Genomic DNA, 16,114 nt, shown 5'->3' on the forward strand with positions numbered 1-16,114 from the left:
TGAAATTTGCTAGTGAAAGTGGGCATCGGTGGGTTGCGGCCGGTGAGTTGTTGTGCAGGGTGGAAGGAGGGTTGTCTGCAATGGAAAGGAGGGTTGTAAGACCAGATGTGGGCGGGTGAGCTCGTAACACACACCGGAGCTGAGATCTCCCGGATGTGCAGATTGCGGTAACTCTGCAGCTCCGCTCAGCTGTGTGCGGGTTTCTGGGTTTACCCAGTGTTTCTTGCGGACTAAAGCACACGCAGCAGATGCAAAACTCAAGTTATGCTCCGATTGTTCCCTAATGTATCAATGGCATTGGAACAAATGCATGTTTTCAAAACAAGCCTTAGAGCAGAACTGCCCTTACTCGTATTTTCTGTGAAGCAGCTGCCCCTTATTTTGCCCGTTACACAGGACTGGTGCCCCCGGCTTAACAAGGTTCGGCCTCTTGTCTAAGATCCCTTGCTTATTAGCAAGTAGCACAGCTAGGATCGGAGTGAAAATCCGAGGCCAAAGCAGGGTTCTTCAGGACTATCATTCTTTGGGGCTGATCAGTCTCATTATCAGACAATAATCAGAGTCATCTCACAGAGGAGGAAACTGAGGACTGGGGAGCCCACACCCTGGCCCTTGTCCTCACGTGGGATGGTCACGCCTGAAACCTTAAATTCAGACCTTCCGCTCTATGGCCACACACCCCAACCTCCCTCCCATCGCCCACCGAACCTGTCCTAGACCCACCTCCTTGTAGACCTCGTCTCCATCTGCGATGCACTTAGGGATCACTCTGGGAACATCTTTTTTTTTTTAATTTATTTTATTGAAGTATAGTTGATTTACAATGTTGTGTTAATTTCTGCTGTACAGCAAAGTGATTCAGTTATATATATTCTTTTTCATATTCGTTTCCATTACGGTTTATCACAGGATATTGAATATAGCTCCCTGCGCTATACAGTAGGACCTTGTTTTTCCATTCTGTACGTAATAGTTTGCATCTGCTCACCCAAAATCCCAATTCATCCCTCCCCACCCCACCTCCCCCTTGGCAACCACAAGTCTGTTCTCTACGTCTGTGAGTGTTTCTGTTTCGTAGATACCGAACTGATTTGAACTCAAATGAACTCATTTGCATCATACTTTAGATTCCACATATAAGTGACATCATATGGTATTTGTCTTTCTCTATCTGACTTACTTCACTTAGTATGATAATCTCTAGGTCCATCCATGTTGCTGCAAATGGCATTATTTCATTCGTTTTTATGGCTAATATTCCTATATATATATGGGTATGTGTGTGTGTATGTGTGTATATATATACCACACCTTCCTTGTCCATTTCTCTATTCATGGACATTTAGGCTGCTTCCATGTCTTGGCTATTGTAAATGGTGCGGCTGTGAACGTCTGGGTGCGTGTATCTTTTCGAATTATAGTTTTGTCCGGATATATGCCCAGGAGTAGAATTGCTGGATTATGTGGCAACTCTATTTTCAGTTTTTTGAGGCACCTCCATACTGTTCCCCATCGTGGCTGCACCAATTTACATTCCCAGCAACAGCGTAGGAGGGTTCTACCCTGGGAACATCTTAAATGCAGATCCGGCCTCAGCAGGGCTGGGGTGGGGCTCAGGCTCTTGCATCTCTGCCCTGGTTCCGCAGGCTGCCCGTGCCGCTGGTCAGCTCCAGCCTCTTGCCCCTCGTGCCCTCAGCCCTCATCGTCCATAACCAGCCCACCCATCACATCATCATCTCGGATCAATCTTGCCAGGATCGTTAGCTCCCTGGCGTTGTGGTCCATCTGTTACGGCTTCCTGGAAGAACCCCAGCCCTGGGTCACTCTAGCTTTCCACCCATCTTGCTCCCTAAGTAAGGCCACCGAGCCCTGCTAGAGAATACCCCGTGCCTATGGGGGGACGCCATTACAAACTAGGGTTTGTACCGCCTCACCTGGGCCTTCCAGGAGTTCCCCGTGTCTGCGTATTCATTCTCCACCTTCACTGCATACGCACCACCCAGCCCACACCCCTTCGCTCACCCCCTTCCTTCCCTGGAGGAACGAGAAGCCATTGTGAGGAATCCCTCCTGCTTCCGGAGCCCTGTCTCAGTGACCCATGCCCGCTCCCGGCTTCTCCTCCAGTGGTCCTTCCTTTATGCACATGATCCACCCTCCGGACTCCTGCAGGATCTGGATGATCCATCACTTACCCCATCTCTCTACTTCTCCCTCGAACTTCCTACCAACTTGTAAACATTTTCAGGTCTCTCCCACCTTTAATAAAATGAAGCCCCTCCTTCTGCCCACATCCACTCTCTACTTGTTATCTATTCTGCTGTATCGTGGCCCAAATCTGTGCACTCTCCTCTTGCTTACCCCCAATTTCTCAGCCAGCTGTGCCTGTGCAAACTGCCCCCCAGTCAGCTCCCTCCTGAGGCCAACATGGCAGACACTCTCCACCTTCCCCAGCACCATCTTCCCTGGTCAGCCCCGCTGTCTCTACCCTGGTCTCTGGCAAAGACCCAGCTGACCTCCCACCCCACGGCCTAGACCAACTCCAGTTCGTCGTCCACCCTTAATCGGAGCCGACTTCGTAAAGAGTAAATCTGCTTATTTTACTCCAAGCGTTGGCAAACCCACTTCTGTAAAGGGCCAGATAGTGACTGTGTTAGGCTTTGCGGCCTCGTAGGGTCCTTCGCAGCTTTTCAGCTCCGTGGTCTTAGTGCAGAAGTGGCCACGGTCAATTCGTCCACGATGAGCGTGGCTGGGTTTCAATGAAACTTTATTTACGGACTCTGAAATTTGAATCTCGTATCATGGTCACCTGTCATGCAACAGGACTCTCCTTTTGATTTCGTTCAACTATTTAAAAATATAAGAACTATTCTTAGTACGCCTACCGTACAACAGGCGATGGGATGTAGATTTGGCCCGTGGGCTGTAGTTGGCCAACCTCTGTTTTACACCCCTGCTTAACACCCTCAGCAAATTCCTATTGTCCTTCGGAAAAAAGCCCCAAATCCTCACGGGCCCAGGAATCTCTCTGTCTCTCTCTCTGATATCTACTCGTCATGCCTGGCACCCCTCACCCAGGCTCGCCTTCCCCCTGTGTCCTGCCTTGGACAGGACCACCTCCCAAAAGCCTTTCTGCCTTCCACTCCCCACAGCCTCCGCCAGCCCTCCTCCTGTCCCCCAAAACAGATGTTGAAGTCCAAACCCCCAGGACCTCCGAATATGACCATATTTGGAAATGGGGTCATGGCAGGTGTAATTAGTTGAGATGACGTCATACTGCAGTGGTGTCCTTATAGGAGGAGGGACGCAGAGAGGAGATGGTATGTGGAGACGGAGACAGCGGAGGAGCCCACGTAAAGACAGAGGCAGAGATGGGAGGGATGCGGCCACAAGCCAAGGGGCTCCTGGAGCCTCCAGAAGCTGGAAGAGGCGTGGAAGGCTCCTTCTCTAGAGCTTTCAGAGGGAGTGTGGCCCTGCTGCCACCTGGATTTCAGGCTTCTGGCCTCCAGAACTGTGAGAGAAGAAATGTCTGAGGTTTTAAGATGCCCAGTTTGTGGCACTTGGCTCTGGCAAACTCATGCAGGTGGTCACGGAGGCTTTAAAGCTGGGATTAAGGGAAGGACCTTGCGACGGGGAAATTACCTGAATTACCCTGTGGGCCCAATGTGATCCTAAGGGTCCTTTTGAGAGGGAGGCAGCAGAGTCAGAGTGAGGGAGGGAGATGTGAGGAGAACAGCAGAGGCTGGGGTGATGCGGGCCCAGGAGCCACAAGGAAGGCAGGTTGCCTCCTGGAGCTGGGAAAGGCAAGGAAAGGGTTCCTCCCTTAAAGGCTCCAAAAGGAACGCAGCCCTGCCTTGATTTCAGGACTTCTGAGCTCCGGGACTGTAGGAGAATACTTTGTATTGTTTTAAGTCACAAAGTTTGTGATTATTTGTTACAGCAGCTGTAGGAAACTCATACAGCCAGGTCTCCTCCAGGTTGGGGACGGAGCCAGGGCCAGGAAAAGTCACTTAGACGGTGTGGGAGGGGTCAGTAGGTGGGGGATGAGGACAGATGCACCCTCAGATGCCCCAGTGCCCCCCAAACAAGCTGGGCCTCTCACAGCAGGGACCCCGGCTACAGTGGAAGTTAAAGCCTCCTCGGCCTCTCCACCTGGGCAGGTGTGATTAAGTGGCTGCTCTCTCGCCCACTCCCCATGGGGCTAAGACGTCATTAAAAGCAGCATCTCCCTTGGACACCCAGACACCCGGCAGGCTGGGGAGAGCGGGCAGAAAGCAAAACCATTAGGCCACAAAGCACAGGCAACTTGCTTCCATGAGGCCGGATTTCCGTGCAGCCTCTTTATTGGCTTGTTTTAATTTGCTTTCTTTCTGATGGCTTGAAAAGGGATCACATGGAATTCCAGCCAGGTGCCAGGAGCCTGGACAAAGCAGCCCTGTGGGCCCTGAAGCCTGGAGAGCAGATGGAAAGGCTTCCCCCCGCCCTACCCCCCAGAGGTGGAGAAAGCAGGGAGCAATGGGGAAGATTCTAGAGCAGCATTGTGAGCAAAACGAGAGGTGACACGTCCACACTCACCCTTCTGTCTGTCTTTTTATTTTCTTTATGATTTTTGTAAAATAACCACACCACCCTCCTCAAACTCAGGCTTTCTTCCTTCCCAGTCATTTTTTTCAAAATCCAAACGGGCACCTCTGTAAGTTTTAACTCATTGCGCCCTGGACAAGTGTTGCCTTCTCTGTCTCTTCATCCCTCTCTGCCCCCAGTGATAAAATGTGATGTCCTGTGTCACTTGCCACTTAGCAAAATGATCCCCAGACCTCACTACCCTGGTCTCTCAGGCAGCAGGCGAATCTCTCTGAGGGGCGCTCCTGGGTCAAGTCAAGGTCTGGGCAGCGCCCGTGAGTCACCTGTTTCCGGGGTGTGAGGAGAGAGCTCAGCTGAGCCCCAGGACGGCCTGGGGGGTGGGTGTGGGCCGGGGACATGTTTGGGGTCGGATGGGCCTGCAATTGAATCTCGAGTTGCTGCCCTCAAGCTGGGTGACCTCAGGCAACTTGCTCAACCTTTCTGAGCCCTGGTCCCCGGCTACTATGGGATAGGAGTCCCTCCCCCCGCCCTCTGCCTCGACAACGGCTGTCAAGTGTTTGCTCAGAACCCGATGCGGCTGTGACTGTTGTTATCAGAGGGACGAGCCCTGCTTACTCTCCCAGCAGTGGCAGTGCGCCCGCCCCCCGCCCGTGCAGAGGGGCCCTCTCAGGCCCTCAGCTTCCTCCCAGGCCTCCCCCTGCCTGTCTTCTCACCCAGAGTCTGTTGGGATCACCTGGCTGATGGAAATCCTTAGTGAAGTCCTTTTCCTTGTTCACTGAAGGCAGTTAGTTGGCCAGAGGTCACAGGGCGGACGGACACCCTTCCCCCTGCCTGTCTGAGCCAGGGCTGTCTCGGTGTCAGTGGCCTCCAGCTCACTAACACCGCCGTCCCTCTCATTGACTACGGGGCCCCGGGATCAGTCGGAGCCTCGTGGCTTGCCCGGCTGAGCGGGGAGCACAGGGGCAGCGGGGAGGGGAGGCCCTGCGGCATCTCTACTCCTGAAACGAACCGTCCATCGGAAGGTGGTCGTCCAAGCCCACAGGCTGTGTCTCACCTGAGCAGCCGCCTTCAGGCACTGCTGCATCCAGCTCAGCTCAGCCCCAGCCCTCCGGTGGTCTGCAGAGAATGGACCACATCCATCCTCATCCCCCACCCACTCAGCCCTCCCACACTGTCACAGAGACTGTTCCTGGGTCTCGCTCCATCCCCAACCTGGAGGAGACCTGCCACTGTAAAAAATAACTGCAAACTTTGTGACTTAACGCAGATGAGTTCTCTTATAGTTCTCAAGCTCAGAGGTCCTAAAAGTAAGGTGTCAGCAGGGCTGCGTTCCTTCTGGAAGCTCATACGGCCACGATCGCTGCCTCTGAAGGCTCTGAGGAGATGCATTCCATGCCTCTCTTCCAGCTTCTGGTGTTGCAGTAACCCTGGCATCCTTGGCTTGTGGTTGCATCCCTCCAATCTCCGCCTCTGTCACCGCGTGGCCTTCTCCCTGTGCGTCTATGTCTCTTCTTATAAGGACACCATTCATATTGGATCAAGGCCCACCCTCCTGACCTCATCTGAACTAGATCACATCTGCTAAGACCCTATTTCTAAATAAGATAACATTCGCAGGTATTAGGGGTTAGACTTCAACACGTCTTCTGGGGATACCCAATTCAACCATCATACCCTGTAAGGTAAAATATTCCCAGGCTTTGGGAAGTAGGATGTGGACACCTTTCGGGGGCATGATCTGGCCTTCAGTACCGGCTGTTTCGTTCACTCATCCAGAGAGTGTTCACTGAAGCACGTATTATTCTAGGAGTAATGCTCCCGGAGCGTGGAGCTAATACACGAGACCTGGCCTCAGGGACACACAGACAAGTACATAGAACATTAAATGGTGACACATGCACCAGGTCTGGCAGGGGCAACCCTGGGGGAGCCCAGAGGAGATTCAGGAAGGCTTCCTGGACGCAACATGCGAGCTGAAAGCAGAGACGTTCCCTGCGGGCTGAGGAGAGGCACGTGGAGAGGTGACAGTGGCTTGTTCTCATTAGAAACTGCTGGGAGTTTGGTAGAGTTGGGGCCAGAGGGGAGCTTTGTACTCCCTGGGGGCGGGGTCTCTATGAGCCCGATGCCCAGCTGTCCCCTGGACGCTGCAGGTGCTGCAGACCCCTGCGCGTGTGAGCGGGGCCTGTGCCCCCTGCACTGTGGCCGGGGGGACCCAGCGCTCGAAAAGTTCTAGCCACCCCTGTTCACCGGTGAGGGGGTGAGTTGAGGCAGAAAGGAGGGGTGCATAGACCCGCATCTTGGACCCAGCATCCCTTTATCCCCCATGTTCTGTCATCAGAGGCAGGGGCTCCTCCCCGTTCCGTCCACTGCGGTACAGCCCTCCACCCACCCTGCAGTCTCCCAGGGGTGGGGGGCACCCAGCGTGCCCAAGCGCCGCACCCCGCCACCGGCTTCCAAGGGCCTTTGCCTTCTTTACTACACGAATGTCTACACTCTGTGTGGGGAAGAGTCCAGGGTCCCCCCTGCCTTCCCAGGACTCTGAGGACGGTCTTACCTGTCCCGGGCCTCACCTGGCACCTCACCAGCTCCCGCTCTGCTCCTGGGCAACCCCCAGGACCCCCTCCTCCAGCGGGAGCATGGCGGCTCCCTTCCATCCCCAAAGCCCCGTTAGCAGAAGCCGGTTGTGTGCGGAAAAGACTCTGACTGAAGGTGTGGGAGGGGACTTACAACCCAGGACGGAAACCGCTTAAAATAGAACAGAAATCTCGGGTCCTGAATTGCCCTGCCAGCCCCCCACCCCAGGGTTTCCTGCCGACCTGCGCTTCTCAGGCCCCATCTACTCCCTGTGCCAGGCGGTGGGCCCTTCCCCTCTCTCTCCTCTCTGTGTCTCTCCCTCTCTGTCTGTTTCTCTGTCTCCCCGCCCTGTGTCTCTGTGTGTCTCTCTGTTTCCGTCTCTGTCTCTCTCCCTCTCTGTCTGTTTCTCTGTCTCCCCTTCCTGTGTCTGTCTCTGTCTCCCTCTCTCTCTGTCTCCCCGCCCTGTGTCTGTGTCTCTGTCTCTGTCTCCCTCTCTCTCTGTCTCCCCACCCTGTGTCTCTGTCTCTGTCTCTCTCTCTCTCTCTCTCTCCCTCCCTCCATCCCTTTCTCTCTTTCTCTCTCCCGTCCACCACCCCCATGAGTTCAGGATCCTCAGCACTGCTGACAAGGGAAGACTCCACACTCTGGGGACCATCACACACAACAGTTTAGCTCCGGTCCTGGGCCCTCAGACCGGACCCCCTTCCAAAACCAAAGGTCCCGCTAAAGAGTTACCCAGAGCAGCCGAGCCCCCTCCCCTGGGCCTCCGCTGTTACTAGGTTGTTACTCTTAACAGTAGCACCCCATCCTCTTTAACAAGCCCTAGACTAACTTCTCAGAAACTCCCCTCTTCCCTCTGTCATCCACGGCCTGTGTGTGTGTGAGGGGGAGAGTGTAGACGGTCAAAAGGACCCTTCTTCAGGGAGAGACCCCAAGCTATCAGGTATGTGTCCAGTTGAGGTTCGTCTTCTCTTTGTGTGGACTATCCAGGCTACTAGGTACTTATTAGCTGTGTGACCTGAGGCAAGTTACTTGATCACTCTGAGTCCCAGTGTTCTCATCTATAAACTGAGGTTTCTGTTAGCATGAGTCTCCTACAGTATTGTGAGATTAACTGAGTTGATGCACGTTAAAGCCCTCAGAACAGGGACATTTCTTACACTACTAATAATTATGTTAATTATGTAATGGTACGTTATTATTATTATTACCTGGTACATGTACTTTCCCCTTTAAATTACCCTGGACAGAGTTTTGTCTTCTTTCCCGAAGAATCTCTGCAAAAGCAAAGCCACAGGATGGGGTGCACGTCCAGCCTGCCAGCACCTCGATGGCCTGTTCGTGGGGCAGCTGTCCCCCTGATGCAGGCAGGGGCGTGTCTGAAGACACACACACAGGCACAAACACGTCCTGGAGTTGGTGCCTCGCCATTGCCCGAAAGCCAGTGGGAAGAGGGGAGGAGGCCTGGGTCCCCTGAACTCAGCTGCCCGGCCGTCCGCGGGGACACCTACGGCAGTGCTTCTGGGTGGTTCCCGCTGCCCCCCCCTCCCCGAGCACAGGTCACTGAGGAGGCCCGGTGGGCGGGTGGCAGAGGGCTCACGCCTCAGCCATAGAGCCCAGGGAGGGGGCCTGGCTGCAGAAGCTCTGTTCCCCCCAAACCTCAGTTCGCCCCTCCGCCCTGCAGGGCCTTTGGAGAGAAAAGCCCTAGGACAAGCCAGGGGGCCACTGTTTCAGAAATTTGTGTCCTGAGGGCCACCTAGACCCTAGGAGGGTACCTGCCTGGCAGTGGCTGTCGCTCTCCCGGGTGCATCTAGATGAGGAAACACAGAGCGTCTGCGGCCTGTGGCCTCCACGTGAGGGCAGGAGTGGTGGGGAGGGGGGCTGGAACTGGGCTGGGTGCACCTGGGTGACCTCGGATGGGCGTGGCCAGGGACGTGTGTTCACCTGGGCATGTTACCCTTGTGCACAGGTGTGAATGCGTTTGCAGGAGTGAATGAGTGTGTGTTCATGTGGGTTGGTGTGTGCACACGTGTGTGCAGGAGTGCACATACGTGGCTTGTAGGAGTGTACATGTGCGCATGTGCATACCCAAGTGTGTGCCTTGCATGAGTGTGCATGCACGCAGGTGAGTGTGCACAAGTGAGTGTGTACGTGTGCATGAGTATACATGAGTACATTGGTGTGACGAGTACACACGTGTGTATTTGTTAAGTTTGTGGGTATGGGTTGCACATGTATGTGTGCAACATGTGTGCACACATACATGTGCATATATGTGTGCATGAATGTGTGCACAGGGGTGGGAGTACACACGTGTGCCCATGTGCACATGCACCCTTCCCCCTCAGCTCCCCCCCCACCATGAGCATCACACGTGCATCTCTGGCGTCTGACTTATTAACGAGAACAACACAAGAAGAGTGTGTCTGTTATTTCTGGTGTCCGCATCAGCTCCTGACAGCTTTGTGGAATTGAAATATCTTATTTAATGTGAGTAAGAATCATTTTAAATATCAACTGTGACACTCAAGGACGCGAACCAAAAAGGCATTGTGTGTTTCCTCGTACGTTGAAGACGCCACGTTTTTTTAGGCAGTTATGTTCTCCCCTGTGCGTCTTGTGTCTCTAAAATTCCAGTTATCGGTCCCGGCTCCTCCCGGCATTGTTGTCATGCGCCCCCCGCCCTGAGCCCAGCCCTTCATCTCGGGGGAGGGGACTGTGCCACCGGGGTCCCGCAGGTTAAATCGGGGCACCTGTGATGAGCAAAGCAGACAGTGTGGATTCTTGTATGTCTCCCTTTCTTTCTACCCTGTCCCCCGAGGCTCTCTCTCCACCGCCTGCTCCCTCTGACTGGGGGAAAGCCAAGCTTCTTCCATCCCCACCTTATGAATTTACATTTGCTTGCATTCGCCTAAGAATTCTGAAAAGATACTCAAGAAACTAACAGTGGTTTCCTCCGTGTGTGTGTGTGTGTGTGTGTGTGTGTGTGTGTGTGTTGGGAGCTGGGAATGACCAGGCAGCTGTGGGACAGGGATGGAAGAGATGTGTACTGTGTACTTTTTCTTGTATTCTTTGAATTTTGAGTCCCAGGAATGTATTTCCTATAATAAATCAGTAAATCAGCGGTCCTTTGCGGGGGATCTAGAGGCAGGTGAATCCAGGTGTTCCCATCTCCTGGGGCCACACCCCTGTGCCTGTTCCTCATTGGATGGAGAATGAGATGGCAGGTCAGCCAGGACAAGGGTACAAACAGGTGACGGAGAGGTTGGGAGGTCAGGCTGGTGAAGAGAGGTTCCCTGGGACCAAGAGGCCAAGGGGGCAGCCTAGGAAGAAGGAGGAGGAAACCAACGGGTGTGGCAGATCCTTCGTGGGTGGCTGGGACATGTCCACGGGGAAGCCGAAGAATTTGCCAGGGAATCTGTGCTCCCCTGATGCTTGGTATGGAGCCCTTGCTGAATCCTCACGCAGGGGGCGGGGAGCAAGGTCCTACTCACCCTCCTCATCCTCCTCTCTGATCCTCCCAACCTCACCGCACTACCTTCCACTCCCCGCCAGTGACTCATATATTTGCTCCCTCGTGTGACAAGCATTTTTGCAGCCCCTGCCGTGTGCCAGGCACTTAAGTCCAGGACTTACAACCCGGACATCCATTATAGAAACAACCTAAGTGTCCATCAATAGATGAATGCATAAAGAAGATGTGGTATATATATATATATATATATATATATATATATATATACACAATGGAATACTACTCAGCCATAAGAAAGAGTGAAATTTTGCCATTTGCAGCAACATGGATGGACTTGGAGGGCATTATGCTAAGTAAAGTCAGAGAAAGACAAATACTGTATGACATCACTTATATATGGAATCTAAAAAATAGTGAATATAACAAAACTAGTGAATATAGACTAGTGAGTATAACAAAAAAGAAACAGACTCACAGCTATAGAAAACAGTTGCCTGTGGGAGAGGGAAGGGGGAGAGGGTCAGTATAGGGGTAGAGAAGCAAGAGGTACAAACTATTAGGTGAGAAATAAGCTACAAGGATATATTGTACAACACGGGGGATATAGCCAATATTTTATAATACATGTAAATGGAGTATAACCTTTAAAAATTGTGAATCACTATATTGTATACCTGCAATTTATATAATATTGTATATCCACTATACTTCAATTTTTAAAAAAAGGTGGCCATTATTGTCCCCATTTTACAGATGAGAAGACTGAGGCTTGCAAGTTTCTATAGCTTGACCAGGCCACACTCCTAAGAAAGTGCAGAAGCGAAAATCAAGCTTAATTTTCCCTACATCAGAAGCCTCAGTACACTCTCCAGTACCAGGCTCTGTCTTGGGCGATCACAAGTGTACCCTCCTGCACAGGGCATTTCAGCCATCCCCCTGCCTCTGGAAGGGACCTGGACAGGCCTGGGCTCATCCAGTTTCCTGCCAGGCCAGCAGCCACAGATGGGTGGGACAGATAGAGCTGTAGGCTAAGTGCGTCCTGAGGGCCCAGGAAGGAGCACTGTGGGGGGATAATGAGCTGTCACCATTATCTCGGATGCTTGCATTCTCACAGTGCAGCGCTGGATTTGCAAACCGAGATGCTGGCCAGCTGCCTCTTCCACCCGCCTGCGAGGCAATCTGGGTGGAGCGAAGTGGGTTTCTCTGGTAGGAAAGGCAGTGGGCAGAACTGTTACTTTAAATAACAGTTGCCTACAAGCCAAAAATAGTGCTCCCAGGCAGGGAGGGGAACACCAGAGACAGCCCAGGGAGGGGGGCTGCACCCTGCTCTCTGCCCGGCCAAGGATGGTCAGACAAGGATGTCCACCTCCCCACCGTGGGGGCCGAGGGGAGGCCCAGAGCCAGGCCTCCTCTACTGACCTCAGGGTGGGGCAGACCTGCACCCAGCTGGCCTTCTTCAGGGCCCCAGGTGGGGCCTGGGGCTTCCTGGCTGAAGCAAATGAACTAGAGCTTTCTGCAGAAATCAACTTTTATTAAAGTTTAAATTTCACCACACATCACTGACATCAGCAAACAAACCCAGATCCAACGAGTCCCTGGTGTCTTTTTTATAATATATCCTGACATTATATGCTCAAAGTGCATTTTTTAATTTTATTTTTAAGATAAAAGCAACATATGCATACAATAAAGAACATTCTGATGGCGTAGAAAGACAAAATTGAAAAGTAGACGTTTCCCTCCTTCTGCGTTCCTAATACCTCTCCCAAAAGGCAGATCACATGTTTTGGCGTATCCATCCCGAAAAAATTTTATGTCCATGCTAGAGTGTATATATGATTATGCATGTGCAGATATATACAAATATGTACTATTCCAGCTTACCCGCATGGCATCATAACACTTACACTGTTCTTTGACTTTTTTTTTTTTTTTTTTTTGGCTCACAAACTCAAAATTCTTTTTATTGGGTCAATTTGCATGATCCTAAACATTAGACTAAGGGCTCGGTAGCCTGTATCAATAAACAACAACTTATCAAGTGATAAGAATACATTATCTCTCATGTCCCTAACACTCAGCTGTGATACTATTTAGCTTATTTCTCGTGTTTTTAATTTCCATAAACATCCGCTGTCTCCAGCTTCGACTTCCTTTCCATGCTTTGTGCATCTTGGAGACTGTTCGATCTCATCCCATACAGGTGTTCTTCGTTCATTCCGTGGCTACAGCATCATTAGTCGATTCAATTCCATTTTTGATGGATGTTTAGGCTGCCTCTGGTTTTTGTTCGTTTGTCTCTGCCATTACAAGCAAAGCCACAGTGAACATCCTCGTACCTGTTTTTTGTCACATTTTTGCAAGTACATCTGAAAGACCAGCTCCCTGGAGTGCAGCCTCTGGGTCAAAAGACTGGAGTATTCTTACTTTGATCGATTCTGCCCCAAAGGCTGGACCAATTTACACTTTCATCAGCCGATGTGAGGTCAGTCTCCCTTCCCCCTCACTCTTGCCATGGGTGTAATCATACAAGAAAATTTTTGGCAATCTGATATGTGAATATTGTCTTGTTTTTGATTGGACTTTCTTTCACTGTGACAGAGGCCGAGCATCTTTTTGTGTTTGGCCATTTCTGTTCATTTTCTTCTCCCTGGTGCTTTTTAATAATATCTGATTCCATTTTCAAAGATAGAGAGCTTTTCCAGCCAATCTCTCCTTCCATCTTCCTCTTGGGTCACCCCATCACTTTTAAGACCCAAACAGTTTACCCAAAGCTGTCCCTCCCCCTCCCCCAGGGAATGATGGGGCAGAGGCACGAGAGCCTGTGATGGGCTTGAGGACGGAATAGAGGGAAAATAGGAAATTTGCCAGAGCCTGAGTACTCGCTATCTCCCCATCATCATGCTGTGCATAGTAACGAAGGACAGATAAGAGCTGCAGCCGGTGGCAGAGATAAGAGACTTGGACAGCCAGAAGGTTCTGGATATTAATGCAGAGCCAGAGCAGGCTTGGCACACAGCCACCTGTGAGTCTGCGCCTCGTGCAGTCCCAGGATGGAAGGTGGGGCCCTTTGGGGTAGGATGTACGTGTTGAGCAGGTTAGCAGCTGGGCTTGGAGTCAGAAAGGTTCTTTGGAACCCTGGCCCTGCCTCTTACTGCCTGTGAGACCACAGGTCAATGATGTGATATTTCTGAACCTCAATTTCCTCACCTCTAAAACGGGGAGGGGGAGCTAATGAAAGTATTGCCTCCGTAGCGTTAGCAGGGAGATTAGGTGAAAGATTCTCAAATTCAGACCCATGACATTTGGCACCTGTCCACATCAAATGAGAAAAGTGAAGCTAGTGTCATGGGCGTGGCATAAAATTTCAGTTTAAAATGTGTTAAAATTGCTTTGATGCTGAGATTACATTTCTTTTTTTGTGATCTCAAAAATGTCCTTTTTAGATAAAATACTGACCATTTCTATTTCTTTTTCTCTCATGCCTGTATCGTTTTTGTTTTGTTTTTTTTTTTTTTAGTTTTTTTGGTTGCTTGATTGTTTCCCTGTTTGCTTTTTGGTTGGTTGGTTTTAATGGTCATACTTGGCCATAAGTAAGACAATCTTATGTCTGGCCCCATTTTTTTAAGTGTTACTGGTCCATGATATCCAGTAGTCTGGGAACTGCTGTGTGAAATAAAGAAATGAGTGAAGGGAATTCCCTGGTGGTGCAGTGGTTAAGACTCAGCGCTTTCACTACCAGGGGCCCAGGTTCGATCCCTGGTCAGAGAACTGAAATCCCACAAGCCACGTGGCGCAGCCAAAAAAAAAAGAAAAGAAATGAAATGAATGAATGCGGCACAGCCAAAAGAAAAAGAAAAGAAATGAAATGAATGAAAAATACTGAATACAGCATCTGAAGCATAGGTGGTGCTCGGAAAGTGGTAGTTGTTTCCTCATTGTGAGATGCTGATGGACACTGGCTAGAACTCATGTCAAAGAAAACTTGGCAAATCCTACAAATAAGGTTGCTCTGCCCCAGGGTTGGCATAGCCTGGGAGCAGGTGGCAATAAGCTTGTTCACCAAGTCAGCTGGCAAAACCTAGGACACCCAAGGGCAGGGGAGGTCTCCTAGGCACAAGCCCCTGGATCCTCAGAGGTCCCTGCTGGGCCATTCACTGCCCAAGGGTCAGAAAGGTGATCACGAGATGGGTGTTAGGGGAACTAGCCCCCTCCATACCAGAGAGCACCTATCATCTGCCATGTCTTGCTGCCAGAAGCTCCTTGCACTGACCTGCCTGGCCTCCTCCTTTCCTCCCAGCCAGGTTAGCGCCCCGCGCACCTGCTCTCCCCCCGCCCTCCCCCCAACACCAGACTCTGCAGCACTCAGGCCGGTGATGTGCTCCCAAAGCAGGATACCCTAGAGCCTCCTTGGGTTCATGCATTCTGGCCCCAGGACCCACACGTACAGAAAGGCAACCTGCCCTGCCCAGATGGCTTTGCCTTTTCCCTTCGCAGAGCTTCAGTGGAGCTGTCTGCAACTCTTAAGGATGGAATGATGCAAAGCATTTGGGAAAACGTAAATTTCCCTGCCTCCATTTATTTATTTATTTACTTATTTACTTATTTACTTATTTTAACATCTTTATTGGAGTATAATTGCTTTACAGTGGTGTATTAGTTTCTGCTTTATAACAAACCTACATCCATTTAAGTTAACATTTATAGTGTATCCCTGGTCCAGGCTAAAGAAAACGCCCCCACCTTTCTCAGTCGTGCAGGTCACAGGCAGGGGAGGACAGTAGCCTCCAACAGACCCAAAGCAGTCCTGGGAGGCCTGGTCACGGCCAGGGTCAAGGGCTCAGGCACAGCATCTCCCGTCCTTGGGAAAGTGCAGGCTCCTTCCTGGGCAGCTGAGCAAAAGCCTTTGGGAGGGACCCTCTTATTAATAAGGACCCTTCTGTGACCCCCATGGTAGAGCCAAGGGCTCCCTGGCGCCTTTCATTATGGAAGAGGGTGATGTGACGACCTCTGCCCTCTGACCCCAGTTTGACCTCTGCATCCCCGCAGCTGCCCCACTTGCTCACTGGCTGTCTCGTCTGCCCCCAGGTACATGATCACCAGCCTGGACCGCACGCACGCCGGCTTCTACCGCTGCATCGTGCGTAACCGGATGGGCGCTCTGCTGCAGCGGCAAACCGAGGTCCAGGTGGCCTGTGAGTACAGCGGAGACTTGGGGCGGGTGGCGGGAGGGCGTGAGGCGGGAGAGGATCTGCAGAGTCGTCACCCATCGGCCACACGCTGGGCAGAGCCAAATCCCAGCTGAGGCTTTCCACGCTCACTGGGTGCTAATGGTGGCCCTTCCCGCCATCTGGGAACCAAGGCCCAGAGAGGTGGCAAGAGCTCTCAAGACCACACCGCTGACACGTGACACACATCTGCTGGCTCTCTGAGTTTAGCACTCTTTAGATGGGACCAGCTGCTTCTGCTTTGAAAAGGAGGCCC

At 51.7% G+C, this 16,114-nt stretch overlaps 1 protein-coding gene across 4 annotated transcripts in view; it reads left to right on the top strand.

Moving 5' to 3' along the window:
• SDK2 (sidekick cell adhesion molecule 2) overlaps nt 1-16,114 on the top strand; it is a 263,407-nt gene that overhangs the window by 137,944 nt on the left and 109,349 nt on the right. For all 4 annotated transcript variants that reach the window (XM_007185607.3, XM_057536211.1, XM_057536210.1 and 1 more), the window contains exon 3: nt 15,719-15,825. In XM_007185607.3, the coding sequence (XP_007185669.2) occupies nt 15,719-15,825 (107 nt within the window). The remainder of the gene's footprint in view (nt 1-15,718; nt 15,826-16,114) is intronic.

Source organism: Balaenoptera acutorostrata, chromosome 20 (assembly GCF_949987535.1).
Source record: "Balaenoptera acutorostrata chromosome 20, mBalAcu1.1, whole genome shotgun sequence".
NCBI lineage: Eukaryota > Metazoa > Chordata > Mammalia > Artiodactyla > Balaenopteridae > Balaenoptera > Balaenoptera acutorostrata.